General features: G+C 38.1%; 2 protein-coding genes across 2 annotated transcripts in view; both read left to right on the top strand.

Annotated features, from left to right (window-relative positions):
* cacna1fb (calcium channel, voltage-dependent, L type, alpha 1F subunit) overlaps positions 1-1,748 on the top strand; it is a 58,836-nt gene extending 57,088 nt beyond the window's left edge. Inside the window, exon 48 of the mRNA XM_067413874.1 lies at positions 990-1,748. Within this exon, the coding sequence (XP_067269975.1) occupies positions 990-1,256 (267 nt within the window). The 3' untranslated portion in view covers positions 1,257-1,748. The remainder of the gene's footprint in view (positions 1-989) is intronic.
* A 2,232-nt stretch (positions 1,749-3,980) lies between these two features.
* sypa (synaptophysin a) lies at positions 3,981-15,751 on the top strand. The gene is made up of 6 exons (XM_067413873.1): positions 3,981-4,108; positions 5,687-5,752; positions 9,847-9,971; positions 13,178-13,376; positions 14,069-14,260; positions 15,422-15,751. The coding sequence occupies exons 1-6, from the start codon at positions 4,091-4,093 to the stop codon at positions 15,704-15,706; spliced, it is 885 nt and encodes a 294-aa protein (XP_067269974.1). The 5' UTR covers positions 3,981-4,090; the 3' UTR covers positions 15,707-15,751.
* Positions 15,752-16,560: the final 809 nt, after the last annotated feature.

Genomic DNA, 16,560 nt, shown 5'->3' with positions numbered 1-16,560 from the left:
AGAGCATGAGAGCAACATTACAGTAATAGAAAAAAATTACTTTACAGACACATTACAGCTTAAGTACATCAATATTACAGTAACATGTTACAACTAAAACAACATTAAGGCAACATCAAGGGAACATTTCAAAAGTAGCACAGCAACACAGTAGTAATGCTGCTGTGATGGATGTATAAAATGATCTATCTATCTATCTATCTATCTATCTATCTATCTATCTATCTATCTATCTATCTATCTATCTATCTATCTATCTATCTATCTATCTATCTATCTATCTATCTATCTATCTATCTATCTATCTATCTATCTATCTATCCATCCATCCATCCATCCATCCATCCATCCATCCATCCATCCATCCATCCATCCATCCATCTATCTATCTATAATGATGTAATGCAATATATTTTATAAAATAGTGTTGTCAAATCGATTAATCACATCCAAAATAAAAGTTTGTGCTTGAATAATATACGTGTGTGTACTGTGTAGAATTATTATGTATATATAAATACACACTCCTTCATGTATAGATTTAAGATATATAGATTTTGTATAAGATATATAGATACATGTATAGATTTATATATATAATATATAAATATTTTTAAAAATTATTAAATATATGCATGCATGTGTGTGTATTTATATATACATAAAAATTTTACACAGTACACACACATATATAAACAGAAACGTTTATTTTGGATGCAATTAATCATGATAAATCGATTTGACAGCACTATTTTTTTTTTACTGTTTTTATACTCCTGTGATGGCAAAGAGTATTTTTCAGCAGTCTTTATGGAGAAATATCACATGATTTTCAGAAATAATTATAATATGCTGATCTAGAGCTCAAGAAGCATTTTGATCAATTGAATGCATCCTTGCTAAATAAATGTATTAATTTCTATAAAATTTGGACGTGTATACTTCCATCACTCTCAGTCACTTCAGATCTTTCTTTTTCTCATCTACAGGTCTTGATCTCTGAAGGTTTGGGGTTGTATGCCAAGGACCCAAAATTTGTAGCCTTTGCCAAGCGTGAGATTGCAGATGCCTGTCACATGACCATAGATGAGATGGAAAGTGCTGCAAGTGATCTCCTAAGCCGTGGGGGCTCTGGGGAAAGCCAAGGCTTCCTGAACCACGCAGACATGGGACCCATATACAGTGACGAGGAGCCAATCAGGAGCCACGAGGAAGAGGAGCTGGCTGATGAGATGACTTGTGTTACGTCTTTCTAAATTTAACAGAAAAAGAGCCAATCAAGACCTCACTGGGCGGAGCAACAGTATCCTGCCTGACCAATCACATTGTTCATGCTGCTCTGAGTCAGAAAAAGGAGGTTTTGCTCAAAAATAGTGTGAGCGGATCATACTCAGTCTGTGAAAGAGACCAGCTCCCGTTTACCCTGTCTACATGGCAGTTTTAAATTCTTGAAATACAAATCTCTGAGAAGACTCTTTTTATAAACAGCTTATCATGTTGAACATGTTTTATATATGTAAATGTGTTTTTACGCCATCATTCTTGTTTATGTCTGTCTATTTTTTAAATGTCATTTAGGAGGGATACTTCTACCTAAAATATAAAAACAGTCATTTAAAATATTCAAATAAATAATATAATAATAATACATAATTGAAATAATCTGCATTAACACTTTTTTCAGGTTTGTCTTGCATTTTGTGTGTATGTGTTTTTTTTCTTCTGTATGTCCATAATAGGCTCCAGAATTGCTTGATCGTTTTTGAATGGTGGTTTAAGTGGTGTTTACTCCAGTTCCAACTTGAAATTCAATTTTAAATTAAAATGAAAACAAAAAGCACACTGTTTAGGAGCAACAAATCCTAGCTGTGTCGGGTATTGCAGAGCCTTGCCGGAATTTCAAAGACATTTTTAGGACAGTGAACAGTATTCATTTTTATTTTTTTATTTTTAAATAACTTTTAATAGCAACAATGATCTATTCAGTGGGAGGACACAGCTCTTTTATTCATGGCGCACATTCAATAAAAATGGAAATTACTGAACATTTTCTAACAATAAAATGACCACATACTGCAGATGTGAACTTATCTGTCAAACAACATTTCTTTGTAATCCCAGCATTTGGTCCCTTCCACAATAATTTTACTACATTAGTGTAAATATACAGAACATTATTAATAAAACCACTTCATAATAATAACTAGAGATTTATATGTGGGATTGAATGAGAGTTTATTTATTAAATTCTGAATGATGTTTGTAAACCAATATAAAAAGGAAATATTTCCACTGTTTGCAATCTGTCTTTTTTTATTGTCTGGGGTATCAATTCCTTTTGGTCAATAATTTTAACTGACTAACCCCCCCCCCCCCCCATTCTATTTTCAGAAGTTCTGGGGTACCAACAAATTTAGTTATTAAAAATGTCTAATTACAACAACATGGCAGTCCAACTTAGCAATTTGTGGGAAAGCTTTTTGCAAAGCCTTTTTGTAATGCAAACATTTTTTGATTACAGGCCCAGTGGCCATAAAGATAAGCCGTCAGCCTCCAAGGCTAGGGATTGTGGGATCATGTCCCACCTGGGCTGCTCTGTACTGTATGCGTTTATTAGAATTGCTTGTCCAGAGGGTAAAAAAAATCCCAAAATGAAGTGTTCTCTCTCTCCTTCAAAGAAAATGTATGAAAAGTGTAAGACAACCAGATGTCTCTCTGACATCAACAAATCTTGTAAGGTACATTATGATTAGGATTCACAACCTTCAGTTCATAAACCACTTAGACTTATGGGGAACAGTTTGTGTGAAGGAAAGAGATTGTCTGTGAACTATAAGCTATATATAGTGTGTTACTGCAAATCTTCAATGATGATTTGAGGCCATACCATTTTGCAAGACAATGGCTTTTAAATAGTGGTGCATTGTGGGGGAGGGCAATTTCTTTAGCCCTATTGGCCCTCCAGCACAGCTGTTCCACCCCTTCTTCGAGACATCTGGATCTATGACAAAATAATGTTCTGCGTCACTACTTCTTTATCAAAGTTCAGCATTTCTCCGTCTTATCTACAATAATGAGGGAAAATTAAAGCACATGTTTTGGCATTGAGATGCTCTCATGGCATACATGGGGAGCCTCTAATGAGTGTTTTCCTTAGCAGTGAGAACATGACCAGCTGCAGTGCTTTGGGCTTCAAAGGGAGGAAGTAGAAAGTAAGGAATAAAAGATAAAAGTGGCCATTTGACCTTGATTTATCACACCAAAAACTATTTTATGGATAATATTTATACATTACGAATATATATTGTATATATGATCTGATCATAATTGTGAATAATATCTTCATTTTGAAAACATTTTCATGTTTTAGCATTTGTGTGTATTTCCCCTCTGTAAAAAGAGTGTAGGAGGAGTCATCATTATCAGTCCTTCTCTGTAAGCCTATGGAAGAAGATTTTATTTACACAATCTTTATAGTCAGCCTACGCTCATTATGACATTTTATTACTTAAAGATATGAAGTTCAACCGAGTGCCCAATGAATCCTGAGTTACTGGAACTCCAGAATATCCACACACTCAGCCCTGAATCATTCTCATGTAGATTTGAAGTTATTCTCTGTGATGTTGTCGTTTTTTAGGCTTTCATGAATAGTTATTTCCCAAATGGAATCTTAGCGTTCCCACTGCTAAATTAAACTAAATTAAACGACCTAATTCAATCTCAGCACTTAGTACTAGCCACTGGATTTGGTGTTGCGATCAATCACATTCATAATTTACGGCCTCTGCAGTGGGATCAGCCTTCCATTGAATCAACTCAGGAGGGTAAATATCACATTCGAGTGCATCATTTAAGAAAGAGACAGAAGAATCACGTAAATTGTGGCAGGTTAATGATATCACTGCTCTATTGCGACCAGCGTCGGTCAATTCATCCCGCTTTTTGCGCACCAAAAACGCCTTCTGGAAGCGCGTGACGCAGCTGATGCTGTTCCGTCGATCTTCCCTCCCCCTCCGCGGGCTGTTCCGCTTCCATCCCTCGCCTCCTGATTATAGCTATTTCTCCTATCTACGAGCAGGCGACTAACATGGATATTGTAAACCAGGTAGGGCATTTTGGGGGCACAAATGACGATGGTATATTATTATCATGTGCCTGTTTTTTCGTTTGTCTTTCAGTCAGGGTTGATTGTAGACGATGAAGATGCGTTTAGAAATTATGGTGGAAAATTCTTGTAGAGAGAGGTGTCCTGCTGGTCCTGTCCGTCTGTTCGCTGTTACAGTATTTCAAGGGGCTCTCTTTCGTTACTTCCTATATTTTCGTTTTTAATACACGTTTGACGTTGTGGTTTATGCGTGTTATTTGAAGCAGATACGACGACGCGCAATTTACTAGACGTATTCGTAAAGAGTGCGTAATTGCACAGTTATTAAATTAACATGTATTGATTTTATATCATTTTTGTTGTTGTTGCAATCTTACATTTTGTTTTGTGCGACAGCGTAACATCAATCCAACGCGACTGCACGCGGGCCTTTATGACATGCAGATGCGCTCTTGGAGATGCTCTTTAAAATGGCAGCTGACTTCCATCCCAACATTGTGACTTTCAGCTCCGAGCTTTGGCCTTTTTGCGTTTTTTTTCTTTTTGTATTATTTCTATTTTTCATTAGGCAAAATAGGCAGGGATCGAAATATGTGCCTATATGACAATCTATTGGTTATTAATGTTATAGCCTAGAACATCATCGGATACACATTTTTGTCATGCGAGCTGCATTTATGTGTAAACCAATATATTGCAATGAACAATTCAATTGCGTGAAGAGAATTCCTAAATCGATGTATTGATTTTTTGTCTTCTTTTTTTTCGGATGGTGTTTAAAGGAGGACCATCCTCACGGGCAAACAATGGTGTCGTGTGAAACCGCACCTTCCTACGTCATTATGTCCGAAAAAAATCGGTATCACATAGGCTACAGTAGGTCTGATGAGCAAATATTTTCAAATATCATAATAATGTTCACATGTATGAGGTAGAAAGAGCTGGCAGCTATAAAGCGCCACACTTAATTTGCCCCCAAAGAAGGACCTTTGCATTTTACCATATCACTAGACGAGCGCCATCAGTTATTATTATTGTTCTTTTTGTATGTGTGTGTGTGTGTGTGTGTGCGTGAGCGCGCGCGCAAAACGGTTTTAGAAAATCTTCATCGCTTACTGTTTAGCGGCTCTTTTGCTTGGAGATGACGGTGACGCGCGCGCAGGCATTTGGCCGTGGTTCAAGGTCCTGGCGACACAGCTCCCTTCTTTTGCCTTGAGCTTCAGTCATGTAATTTACGTCGATATTAAATATCAAGAATTTATTGAGTGAAACGATATGTTGTTGTTTTTTTCATCGTGTCACAGCTTTGATACAGATTTTTGCATTTTCTTGGCGATGCTTTAGCAGCAGCAGATGCTATGCGTAGGTTTCACAAAGCTTCAAAATAAACGGGCTCTTTTGAGCGAAGGCCTGTTTGTGTAATGAGTCATCGTGGTGGAGAGTAAACCACATCATAAATAACACATTTACATCTATATATCTATCTATCTATCTGTCTATCTGTCTGTCTGTCTGTCTGTCTGTCTGTCTGCCAGTCATCTAATCTAACGTTTCCAAATGTTGTTGTTTTTTTGACAGCTGGTTGCCAACGGGCAATTCAGGGTGCTGAAAGTCCCATTGGGTTTCATCAAAATCTTAGAATGGGTAAGTTCACATTTTATACATGTAGGCTATAGCCTAGTTTTAGATAAATTCATCCATTAATTTGGAACCAGAGATTTAAGCAAATTTGTCCCTCATATATTATATTAAATGGCCACTGTCACTTTTCCTATGCTGCCTCATTATGACTATGAATTAATAAGTGGTATATATATTTATATATAAATACCACTTGTATACCAAACATACATATAGGCTACTGTATATTGAAGCATTCACCACCAATAGAGTTCACAATACATAGTACATAATACATAGCAGCAATAAATAACATTTAATTACAACTTATATGCAACTTAAACTTAATTTAATTTATTGTCTGTTTAATAGCCCCAGTTTACCTATTCTGGTTGATTTCAGTTCTTCCACAAAAATGTTTAACCTCCACTTTTAAAGCATAGGAAAAAATAAAGGGGATCATTCCAAAACATCCATGTAGTTCTTGTACTCAGAAAATGTTGCATTTGAACATTACATTATATAAAGTTTAATAGTAGGTTAATCTACTTTTTTTCAGTACATGGCAAATATAATCATCATATACAGTGGGTATGAAAAGTATTCAACCCCGTTTAAATTTTGTCACTATTTGTTATATTGCAGCCATTTGCTAAAGTAATTTAAGTTCATTTTTTTCTCTCATTAATGTACACAATAACCCCCATATTGACAGAAAAACAAAAATTTTTGACATTTTTGCAGATTTTTTAAAACATGAAAAACTGAAATATCACATAGTCCTAAGTATTCAGACCATTTGCTCAGTATTTAGTAGAAGCACCCTTTTGATCTAATACAGCCATCAGTCTATTTGGGAAAGATCCTAGTTTTTGATGGAAGATTTGGGGATCCTCTGCCATTCCTCCTTGCAGATCCTCTCCAGGTCTGTCAGGTTGGATAATAAGTGTTGGTGGACAGCCACTTTGAGGTCTCTCCAAAGATGCTCAATTGGGTTTGAGTCAGGGCTCTGGATGGCCCATTCAAGAACAGTCACAGAGTTGTTGTGAAGCCACTCCTTCGTTATTTTAGCTGTGTGCTTAGGGTCATTGTCTTGTTGGAAGGTGAACCTTCTGCCCAGTCTGAGGTCTTGAGAACTGTGGAGAAGGTTTTCGTCCTGGATATTCCTGTACTTGGTCACATTCATCTTTCCCTCGATTGCAAACAGTCGTCCTGTCCCTGCAGCTGAAAAACACCCCACAGCATGATGCTGCCACCACCATGCTTCACTGTTGGGACTATTGGACAGGTGATATTTTTCTTACACATACCGCTTAGAATTAAGGCTATATTATAAAAAGTTCTATATTATCTATATATAAAATAAAAAGTTCTATATTGGTCTCATCAGACCAGAAAATCTTATTTCGTGGAGTCCTTCAGGTGTTTTTAGCTAACTTTAATGTGTCTTGCACTGTGGAGAGGCTTCCGTCAGGCCACTCTGCCATAAAGCCCCGACTGGTGGAAGGCTGCAGTGATGGTTGTTTTTCTACAACTTTCTCCCATCTCCCGACTGCATCAGTCACAGTGATCTTTGGGTTCTTCTTTACCTCTCTCACCACGACTCATCTCCGTTGATAGTTCAGTTTGCCAGGACAGCCAGCTCTAGGAAGGGTTCTGGTCGTCCCAAACGTCTTCCATTTAAGGATTATGAGGCCACTGTGCTCTTAGAAACCTTAAGTGCAGCAGAATTTTTTTGCAACCTTGGCCAGATCTGTGCCTTGCCATAGTTCTGTCTCTGAGCTCTTCAGGCAGTTCCTTTGACCTCATGATTTTCATTTGCTCTGACATGCACTGTGAGCTGTAAGGTCTTATATAGAGAGGTGTGTGGCTTTCCTAATCAAGTCCAATCAGTATAATCAAACACAGCTGGACTCAAATTAAGGTGTAAAGCCATCTCAAGGATGATCAGAAGAAATGGACAGCACCTGTGTTAAATGAGTGTCACAGCAAATGGTCTGAATAGTTAGGATCATGTGATATTTCAGTTTTCCTTTTTTAATAAATCTGCAAAATGTCAACAATTCTATGTTTTTCTGTCAATATGCTGTGTATACATTAATGAGAAAAGAAATGCACTTATAGGATTTTAGCAAATGGCTGCAATATAAAAAAGAAAAAAAAAGAAAAAAGAAGGGGGGTCTGAATACTTTCCGTACCCACTGTATGTGTGTCATTTATAGGCCTACACACAATTACAGTTGGAAAGATGCAAGGATAATTTCATAATGTCAACAGTAAAGATACAGTGTCAAATTAATAATTTTATGACTATTTACAATAAAAGTGTCTAAACTCTAGTATTTAACATATGCAGCAGCTACAAAACAACCAGTGTCGGCCTACACTGTAAAAAATTATATGTTCAATAAGTTATGACAACGTATGTTTTTGCATTGTTTTAATTCATCAAAATAAGTAAAGAAATGTTAAACTGTTTTTTATTAGTTATACAAGATGTAACTCGAAATAACTTAAACATCCAAGTCGATTGTACTGCAGAAGTTCAAATTTTGCCTTTTTTTTACAGTGTATATACTATATTAACTAAATCCAGCTGAAACGCCAACATAATCTACATATTTTTAAATGCATACGCCATACCTGAACCTCACAGCTGTCTGCTGCCAACTGCCGTTTTTCACTCCTTATTTGCATAAACTGAAGTTTTTCTCAAATTTTGAACACTGCTTTCAATAACGCTGTCAATCCTACAAGCCACCACCTGAGCGTGTTGCTAGTCTTACATTGGATTGAACTGATAACACCCGCTCAGTGTCTGTGTAATGCACCGTAAGCACAATGTGAACATACCATTGACTTGAGAGAACATTCACCATTGCAGAGTATTGATGCCATCTAGTTGTCACACAGTGCTCCTTCACTTTGTGCAGGGAAGAAAATGGCATCATCAAATAACAGGCTAAATAGTAAAATGTTGAACAAATCCATTTGTATCCTGTCTTTACTGCACAGGGCACTACATTGTGTTCTAATATATTTGCAAAACATGTTATATATCACATATATATGAAACATTTTTGTTCAAGTATAGGCTACACAAAATAAACATCCACATGGCATAATTTATAAATAGGAAATATTAAATGAAATATAACTTTTATATGTAATTATATATATATATATATATATATATATATATATATATATATATATATATATATATATATATATATATATATATATTATTAAAAATAATTTATCTCAATACAAATCATTTTATTACATCTATTACATTTAGTTGATTTGGGCTAGTTTCTGTCTGGGATCAGTCTTTTCTAGGCTTGGTAATGTGAGCTGATCTGATTGTGTTTGATCAGATTCGATTTGTTTGGTCTGTCTTGGCCGTTTTGTTTTTTTTCGGGTCTGTTTTCACTTGTGTGACCTGACTCTTTTTTAAATAATTATTTAATATAGTCTCTTTTGCTTAGACCTTGTTTTGTCTGCTGGTAGTGCTTATTTTTTCTTTGTAACTTTGTTAAGACTTTTTGCCTGTTTTTCCTGGCCTCATTGAACTTGTTTGCTTAGTCTTTGTTTAGCATGGTTTACTGTGGCTTGATGTGTGTCTGTTGTTTTCATCTCCTGTCGTGTTGCATAGGTTCATAACACAGCCCAGCGATATGGCAGATGGCAGAGTATCTTAGTGAAATTTAATAGCTTCATTCTCCATTCAGTCCCTCCACCAGCCAGTCCATAAGTAATCCCAGATTCAAATCCTGAAAGGAAAAATAATGTGCTTATGTTCATGTCAGCATGCTGGTGTCACATGGTAAAAGATGCTTTCGTTTGGTTCAGTCAGTATTTTAATTGCATTGATACACACCTCCTCCTACAGTAAACCGTTTTAATATGTAAAATTTGACATTACTGTCTTTGCATTAGTCTTTAAAAAATATGTTTTGCTAGCAATCCCAATGAAAATATATAAACTAACAAACTTTATACTGCAGTAACTAAATGTACTGAAATGTGCAAATATGGTAATATTCGTATGTGTTTAATCAGTCGTTTTGGATAAAAGCACTAATGCATAAATGTAAACTCTCTGTCTTTTCCAGGTGTTTGCCATCTTTGCATTCTCCACCTGTGGGAGTTACTCCGGCTCCTTCAGGATGAGCGTGCAGTGCAGGAACAGATCAGACAGTGACCTGAAAATAGATGTGGATTTTGAGTATCCATTCAGGTACCCCTGACTGACTTTTTCAGAACCAGCTTACAATGCAGTAAAAGCCCTTTGGTGTTTTATTTGACAGAGTTTTCCTAACCCTTTTAACTGATCTTCAAACGACTCATCTTTCTAAATCCCTCTATTCCGCAAGCTTTAACTGGCCAGATAGCCCAGTCTGTTGTGATTGGTCTACCACTTACAGCACTTGTTTGAAAGCTAAACACCCATTACCATAACTGAACTTGAGCTCCAGAGACTACCTCAGTCCTCAGTGATTGTACACACTGTAAAGATAGTTACGATGATTTTGATTTTACCATTTTAATCTGACCGCAAGTTCGGGTATGAATGAAACATTGTCAATGTTTGAGCAGGACATTCCTCAGTTATACGTTACTGGCAAGCAGGCAACACACACTAAACGTAGACGTGGCTGGTCAATGAGTGCAGGCAAGAATACAACTTAAATAAAATGGCATAAAAAAGGTAATTAATCAAACACAAAGGAAACCTACAAACTCAAAGACAGAAACCTTAGTAAATAAGGAGTGGTGGGAAAACAGGAAACTAGTGAATACTAACTAAAAGTTTATGATAACTAAAACAAACTGAAAATAACTGTGACATTACACCCCCCCTCCAGCAAGGCACAACCTCGCACCATAACTGAAAAAGAGCAGAGGGAGGGATGGAGGGGGTTTTGGAGGTGGACGAGAATGTGGCGAAGGAATGGTGATAGGATGTGGCGAAGGGATGGTGGCTGGAGACGGTGACAGAGGAATGCCGCAGCCAGCAGTGACAACAGCCCACGGTTGAGTCGAGTAAGGGAGGAGCAAAGGTGGTGTTGTGGCTGATGGCAGCTGGGGGAGGATTGAAGGAGACGACGCAGATGGATCCTTGGGTGCAGACGGAGGGCACATGGAACTGAGCGATATCGCTGGATGCTGGAGACCTAGGCGAAGCCATGGCGAAGAGCATCAGGGACGGAGCCATAGAATCAGAGGACTGGGGCAATGCTCGTGTGACTGAGGACAGTCAAAAAAACGAAAGGAGGACCCTGCTGCAACTGTAGGGGTGAAGGGAAGGAGCACAGCAGAGATCCTATATGTTTGTGGCAGAAGTAGAGTGAATACTGACAAAAGGGGCACCGTTGGGACGAGGTAACCTGGTGAAGCCGCAAGGCTGAGGGTCTCTGGTGGAGCCTAAGGTGGAAGGAGCCAAGGTTTAGTTGACAAGTCTATGGGCAGAGATGTAGTGAAGTTATCTGAGGCCAGAGAAGGAGCTGCAGGATCCTCTCACACAGGCGCTCTGACGGTTATACGACCTGAGGCTCGACTTCCCCGCAAAGGGTTGCAAAAAAGGCTGTTGGACAGCCTGAGCTCTGCTGTGATGGTGGTAACACGAGACTTGAATGGATCAAGGTTAGTATGACAGTCCAAACAGGTCTCAATGCTGTCATTACACAGCAATGATGAAGAATAAACAGATCAATCACAGGCTCAATTGTAAAGTCATAATCCATATCGTTTTTAGTACGGTCTAGAAACAGCAATAATGAAGAAGGTACCAGGTGGAATAGGGTGGGAGTCATTACCTTGTCAGTACCTTGTATTTATCCTCATTGTCCACATTCACTATTCCCTCGGCTGCTGATGTCATTGACTCACACCCTTGGTCAGACTCACTGTGGGGCTCCACTTCTGGGACGATGGTAAACGCTGTCCTCTTCTCCTCCGCTCTCTCCGTCTGCTGGGGGCTCACACAAATTCTCTGCGGTCTATGGTGGTGATTCAGAATCTGGGTCTGGCAGTGCTCTGGACTGGGCAAGACACTCTCCAGACACCTGATTACGGCCTCCCTCCAGTTAAGTCCAGACGTGTCTGGGAGGTCAATAATTAGCCCCAAACCAGAACAAAGACTTCATTGTCTTGTCATCAAGGTGACGGCAAGACGGCAAAACTCCTCTGCGTAGGTCAAAAAAAATCGTGGCTCTTACAAGCCACAGCAGCAAACATCATTGTGAATGCACTTTGTTGTCTGGTCATCTGTCACGGGTGGTTGCAGGTAAACAGACGAAGATGATGAATGAAGTTCCAAGACCAAGTTTAATAATAATATTCCAACGAACAGGCATAAAGGCAGGAGCAACATACCCAAAACGTAGATTTGATCAGACCATGAGTGCAAGCAAGGAACTTAAAGAGTGTCACAATTCACTGGTGTGAGTGCCCATGATCACCACCAGAGGGCACTCCAACCCAGACTGTCATCCTATCATAGAATACATTACCCATAACTCTTTGCCAGGACTACGAGTTTGGATTACTTTTCTAATATAAAGCTGCATTTGGATCTCCTACCTTCTGTAACTACCGCTCTGAGACAGAAGGCAGGAGATCCAAATGCAGCTTTATTAGAACAGTAATCCAACCTTGCAGTCAACAAACAGGCAAGAGGTCAAAACAGGTAATCAGACCAATAAAGCAACCAAAACAGAAGGAACAGGCAAAAAGGTAATCCACAGAGAAGGCAAGAAATCCAAGACCAAGAAACATGAAACCAGGGAAACGCTCAGAAATGCAGTTGTGACACTAAACAAGACTTTGCAGTGAATGACAGAGTGAACATGGTATATATAGGCAGAGGTAATGAGGTAATGAGAGACAGGTGTATACAGTGAGTGCTAATGAGTCTGGGCAAAGGATTATGGGTAATGTAGTCTATGATAGGATGACATTCCGGATTGAAGTGCCCTCTGGTGGTGATCACGGGCACTCACACCGGTGAATTGTGACAAATAGATTGACGAAACAAGGTAATTAATCAGACAGCTGAAACCTATGAACTCATCATGACAGAAACTATAGTAAATAAGAAGTGTCAGGAAAAGGAACAAAGGAAAACAGGAAACTAGTGAATACAAACTAATCCATGATAATTAAAACAAACTCAACACAATTGTGACAATATAATACCATGCATTTTTGTTATATATTCTTCATATTATAAAGATAAATAAAAATATGAAAATTGTAACATTTATAATTGTTCCTTCCCTCTTCTTATTATTTATTTATTGTTATATTTTCTCTACATTTCTACAATATTTTTCTCAGAACCCCAGTTTAAACCCCCTATAATTTTATATGTATTTCATTGAATCCTAGTGTTTCTGTGCACAGTTCACAGTACTCTCTCAGTAATTACCGTTTCCCTTCCAGGCTCCATCAAGTGTATTTCGATGCCCCTGTTTGCAAGAATGGCGAGACTGAACGTTTCTTCCTGGTTGGGGACTACTCGTCCTCGGCAGAGTTCTTCGTCACCATAGCTGTTTTTGCATTCCTGTATTCCATGTCAGCTCTCAGCATCTATGTCTTTGCCTTTGAGAAGTATCGCGAGAATAATAAAGGACCACTGATTGTAAGTTTTCTTCCATTTTATATAAGGCAGCAGTTTGTTAAATGCTTAGTTTACCCAAAAATTATAAATCTGTCAATATTTACTCAACCTCATGACATTCCAGACCTATATAGTTGAAACTATAGTTTTTTTTTAAAGTTTTGTGCATATTTGTAACCCCCTTCTGTTCGGACCGGGACTTCTGAGAGTCAGACGCTCTAACAAAGAGGCTAAAGGCTGCAATCTCTAGTGTCAGTTGCTAGAGCGTCTCTTAAGATCAGAGGAGGGAAGTTTACTCGCACAGCAACTACTAGCTGTTACATATAGACAGATGTTCTTGACTGGTACATGAGCGCTGAACGCCGGCTGACGGCCTGGAGCGCACATCTATGAAAATGTCTAAAAAAATGTTCAAACAGGCACTCTCATTGCTTATTTGAGGTCTAAACAACTGTATTCTTACCTTCAGTATTCTTAAGTCAGTAACAGTAGTATTTGTATAGTGGGTTTGCTCCTCCGCCATTGAAACGCTGACAGTATAAATCCGGCAGAAACAAGTGATACAAATCGTGAGACGTTTCCATGTGGGATTAGTAGTATCGCATGATTTTGGAATGTTGGGTGAACTATTCATTTAATATATCAGCTCATTGTTTCATACAACCCAGGCCTGTATATTTATGTAAAATTCTATATAAATAAAATGACTGCAGGATTTTGGCGTGACGTGTGTATTCACCTTCATGTGGCTGGTGAGCTCGGCAGCGTGGGCAAAGGGTTTGTCGGATGTCAAGACAGCTACAGACCCAGATAAGGTTCTGGAACTGGTCCCCGCCTGTGAAGTTCAAGGCAACACCTGCCAAGAAGTTCACGACCCTGTCATGTCTGGTCTTAATACTTCTGTGGTGAGTCAGTTTTGTTCGGCTCTATGAAAAAATCTCTTATTGATAAAAAACAGAAAAAATAATTGTATGCATCTCACCCCAAATTAAAAAATTTCTCTCATCATTTACTTACCCTCATGTCATCCCAGATGAATATGACTTTCTTTCTTCAGATAAACATGCCATTGAATGAAAAACCACACAGTGATCGTGATGGTAATCCATTCTATGCCAGTAGATGAATCAATTATTTCTGAACATTTGTAACAATGAATCATTGCTTGAAGTATAAACACGTTGTGAAGTTAGCATGAGAAGTAATGTTAAAGCTACACTGTGTGATATTTTCCCCCATCTAGCGGTGAAAAGGTATATGACCATCCAGTGAATAATAGTTTCTGTTCCTCTTAATTCTGATTTCGTTTTAACGCCTACAGTGGCCGAATTAGTCCAAGATTAACATGGCAATCCCCCTCTTCACATTCGACATGCCCTCGAGTGTTAAAACGCGAAAGGCGAAGCTTGAATTTTTGGGTATGTCCCTCTTTGGCTAATGTACTTTCAAGATGGAGGGGCAACATGGCGACCGGCATTCGAACCCCTCACCCGTGTGTATTTTCAATGGCATATTATAAACTTACAATATTACTTTATTACTTGAAAGAAGTAAATATACATTAATGAGCACATATATTTTTGAAAGAACTAAGTGTTTTTAGCTAAGAATAAACTAAAAAAGTTACACAGTGTAGCTTTAAAGCGCAGCCACATCTTGAGCACACTTCACAACAAGCTTACGTTTATGTCAAGCTGAACTTGTGAACACACCTAGGACAGATGGCCGGAAGCAATGATTTATTGTTTTAAAAAGTTTTTTTTCTTATACCTAATAGTTTTCTTATACAATGATTCATCCAATGGGTTCATTGTGTGGTTTTTCAAGCATCAACCGAGCGGAACCCATTGCATTATATGGACTCAGAGATTGATTACAGTCATTTCTTAAAAATATTTATTTGTGTTTATTTGAAGAAGGAAAGTCATATACATTGGGGATGCAATAAGGGCAAGTAAATGATTAGAGATTTTTCATTTCTAGGTAAACTATAATGTCCTTTAATGTCCCTCTTGTGAATCGAAACTAATTTGAAATGGCATTGTTACCTTTCTTTTTCTCTCCAGGTCTTTGGCTTCCTCAACCTGATTTTGTGGACAGGTAATCTGTGGTTTGTATTCAAGGAGACCGGGATCATCGCACCATTTATGCGCCCACAGCCCGCCCAAGAGAAGCAGCCCGCCCCTGATTCCTATGGCCAGGGAGGTTATGGCCAGCCAGACCCATACGCCGGCTCCCAGGGTGGCTACCAGCCCGACTACAGCCAGCAAGGCTACAATCAGGGGGCAGAATACGGTCAGGGCGGCTATGAACAGCAGGGGGCACCCACCTCCTTTTCCAACCAGATGTGAGCAAAGAAAAATCTGAGGAAGCGTGAGATGGCTGGTGAGTGGAAGGTACGTTTTTGAACATCTTTTCGATCTCAAAATGAATATGCATTTTTTATACTGTACATTACATTGTTGTGATACCTAAATGCACTTATTTTAGCCAATGCTCTTCTATATTTAATCTGTAACATATATTTAATCTTTTTCCCCCTTCAAGCACTGCCTATAGCATAGCCACTTATTGGTTATTATAAGCCAGAATTTTATATCAGTGTATTTTCTGTCTTTCCACAGAAAGAAGTTGATCGTGTGACTCTAGCAGTGTGGCGCCTGAACCCTACCCACAACCCCACACTTCTTCACACTTCATGTTTGTGCGTTTGTGCTTACGTCTGTGAAAGATAAGAAGGGCGGGAGGGAGGGGAGGGGGCGGGGCTGATCTAAAATCACATACTGAGGGGAGCGGGATAGAGCAGAGGGGTTTTAATGTGCTGTTCATTATTGTGACGTATACAACTAAAAAAGTTTGATCAAATTTTAAAACACTTGAATACTGTACCAAAATATGAAAAAGTATATAAATAATAATGCTATATGAATTTCCAATTGATGATGTTGACAATAGTGATGCTAAACTTGCGAGAATGTATTTGTTTGTGCTGTAAAGTTATCATTATAAAAACTAATATATATATATATATATATATATATATATATATATATATATATATATATATATATATATATATATAATTTTTTTTTTTTTTTAATATTTTTTTCCCAAAAGATATGTATGGTATTATAACACTGTAGTCTAGTTCAATTTAGAGACCCTAAATGAATATAATGATAATAATAATAATGTGGGGAGAAAA

Source organism: Pseudorasbora parva, chromosome 13, assembly GCF_024679245.1.
Source record: "Pseudorasbora parva isolate DD20220531a chromosome 13, ASM2467924v1, whole genome shotgun sequence".
Taxonomy (NCBI): domain Eukaryota; kingdom Metazoa; phylum Chordata; class Actinopteri; order Cypriniformes; family Gobionidae; genus Pseudorasbora; species Pseudorasbora parva.
The sequence above is the reverse complement of the archived record's forward strand: the minus strand, read 5'-3'. Positions and strand labels throughout refer to the sequence as shown.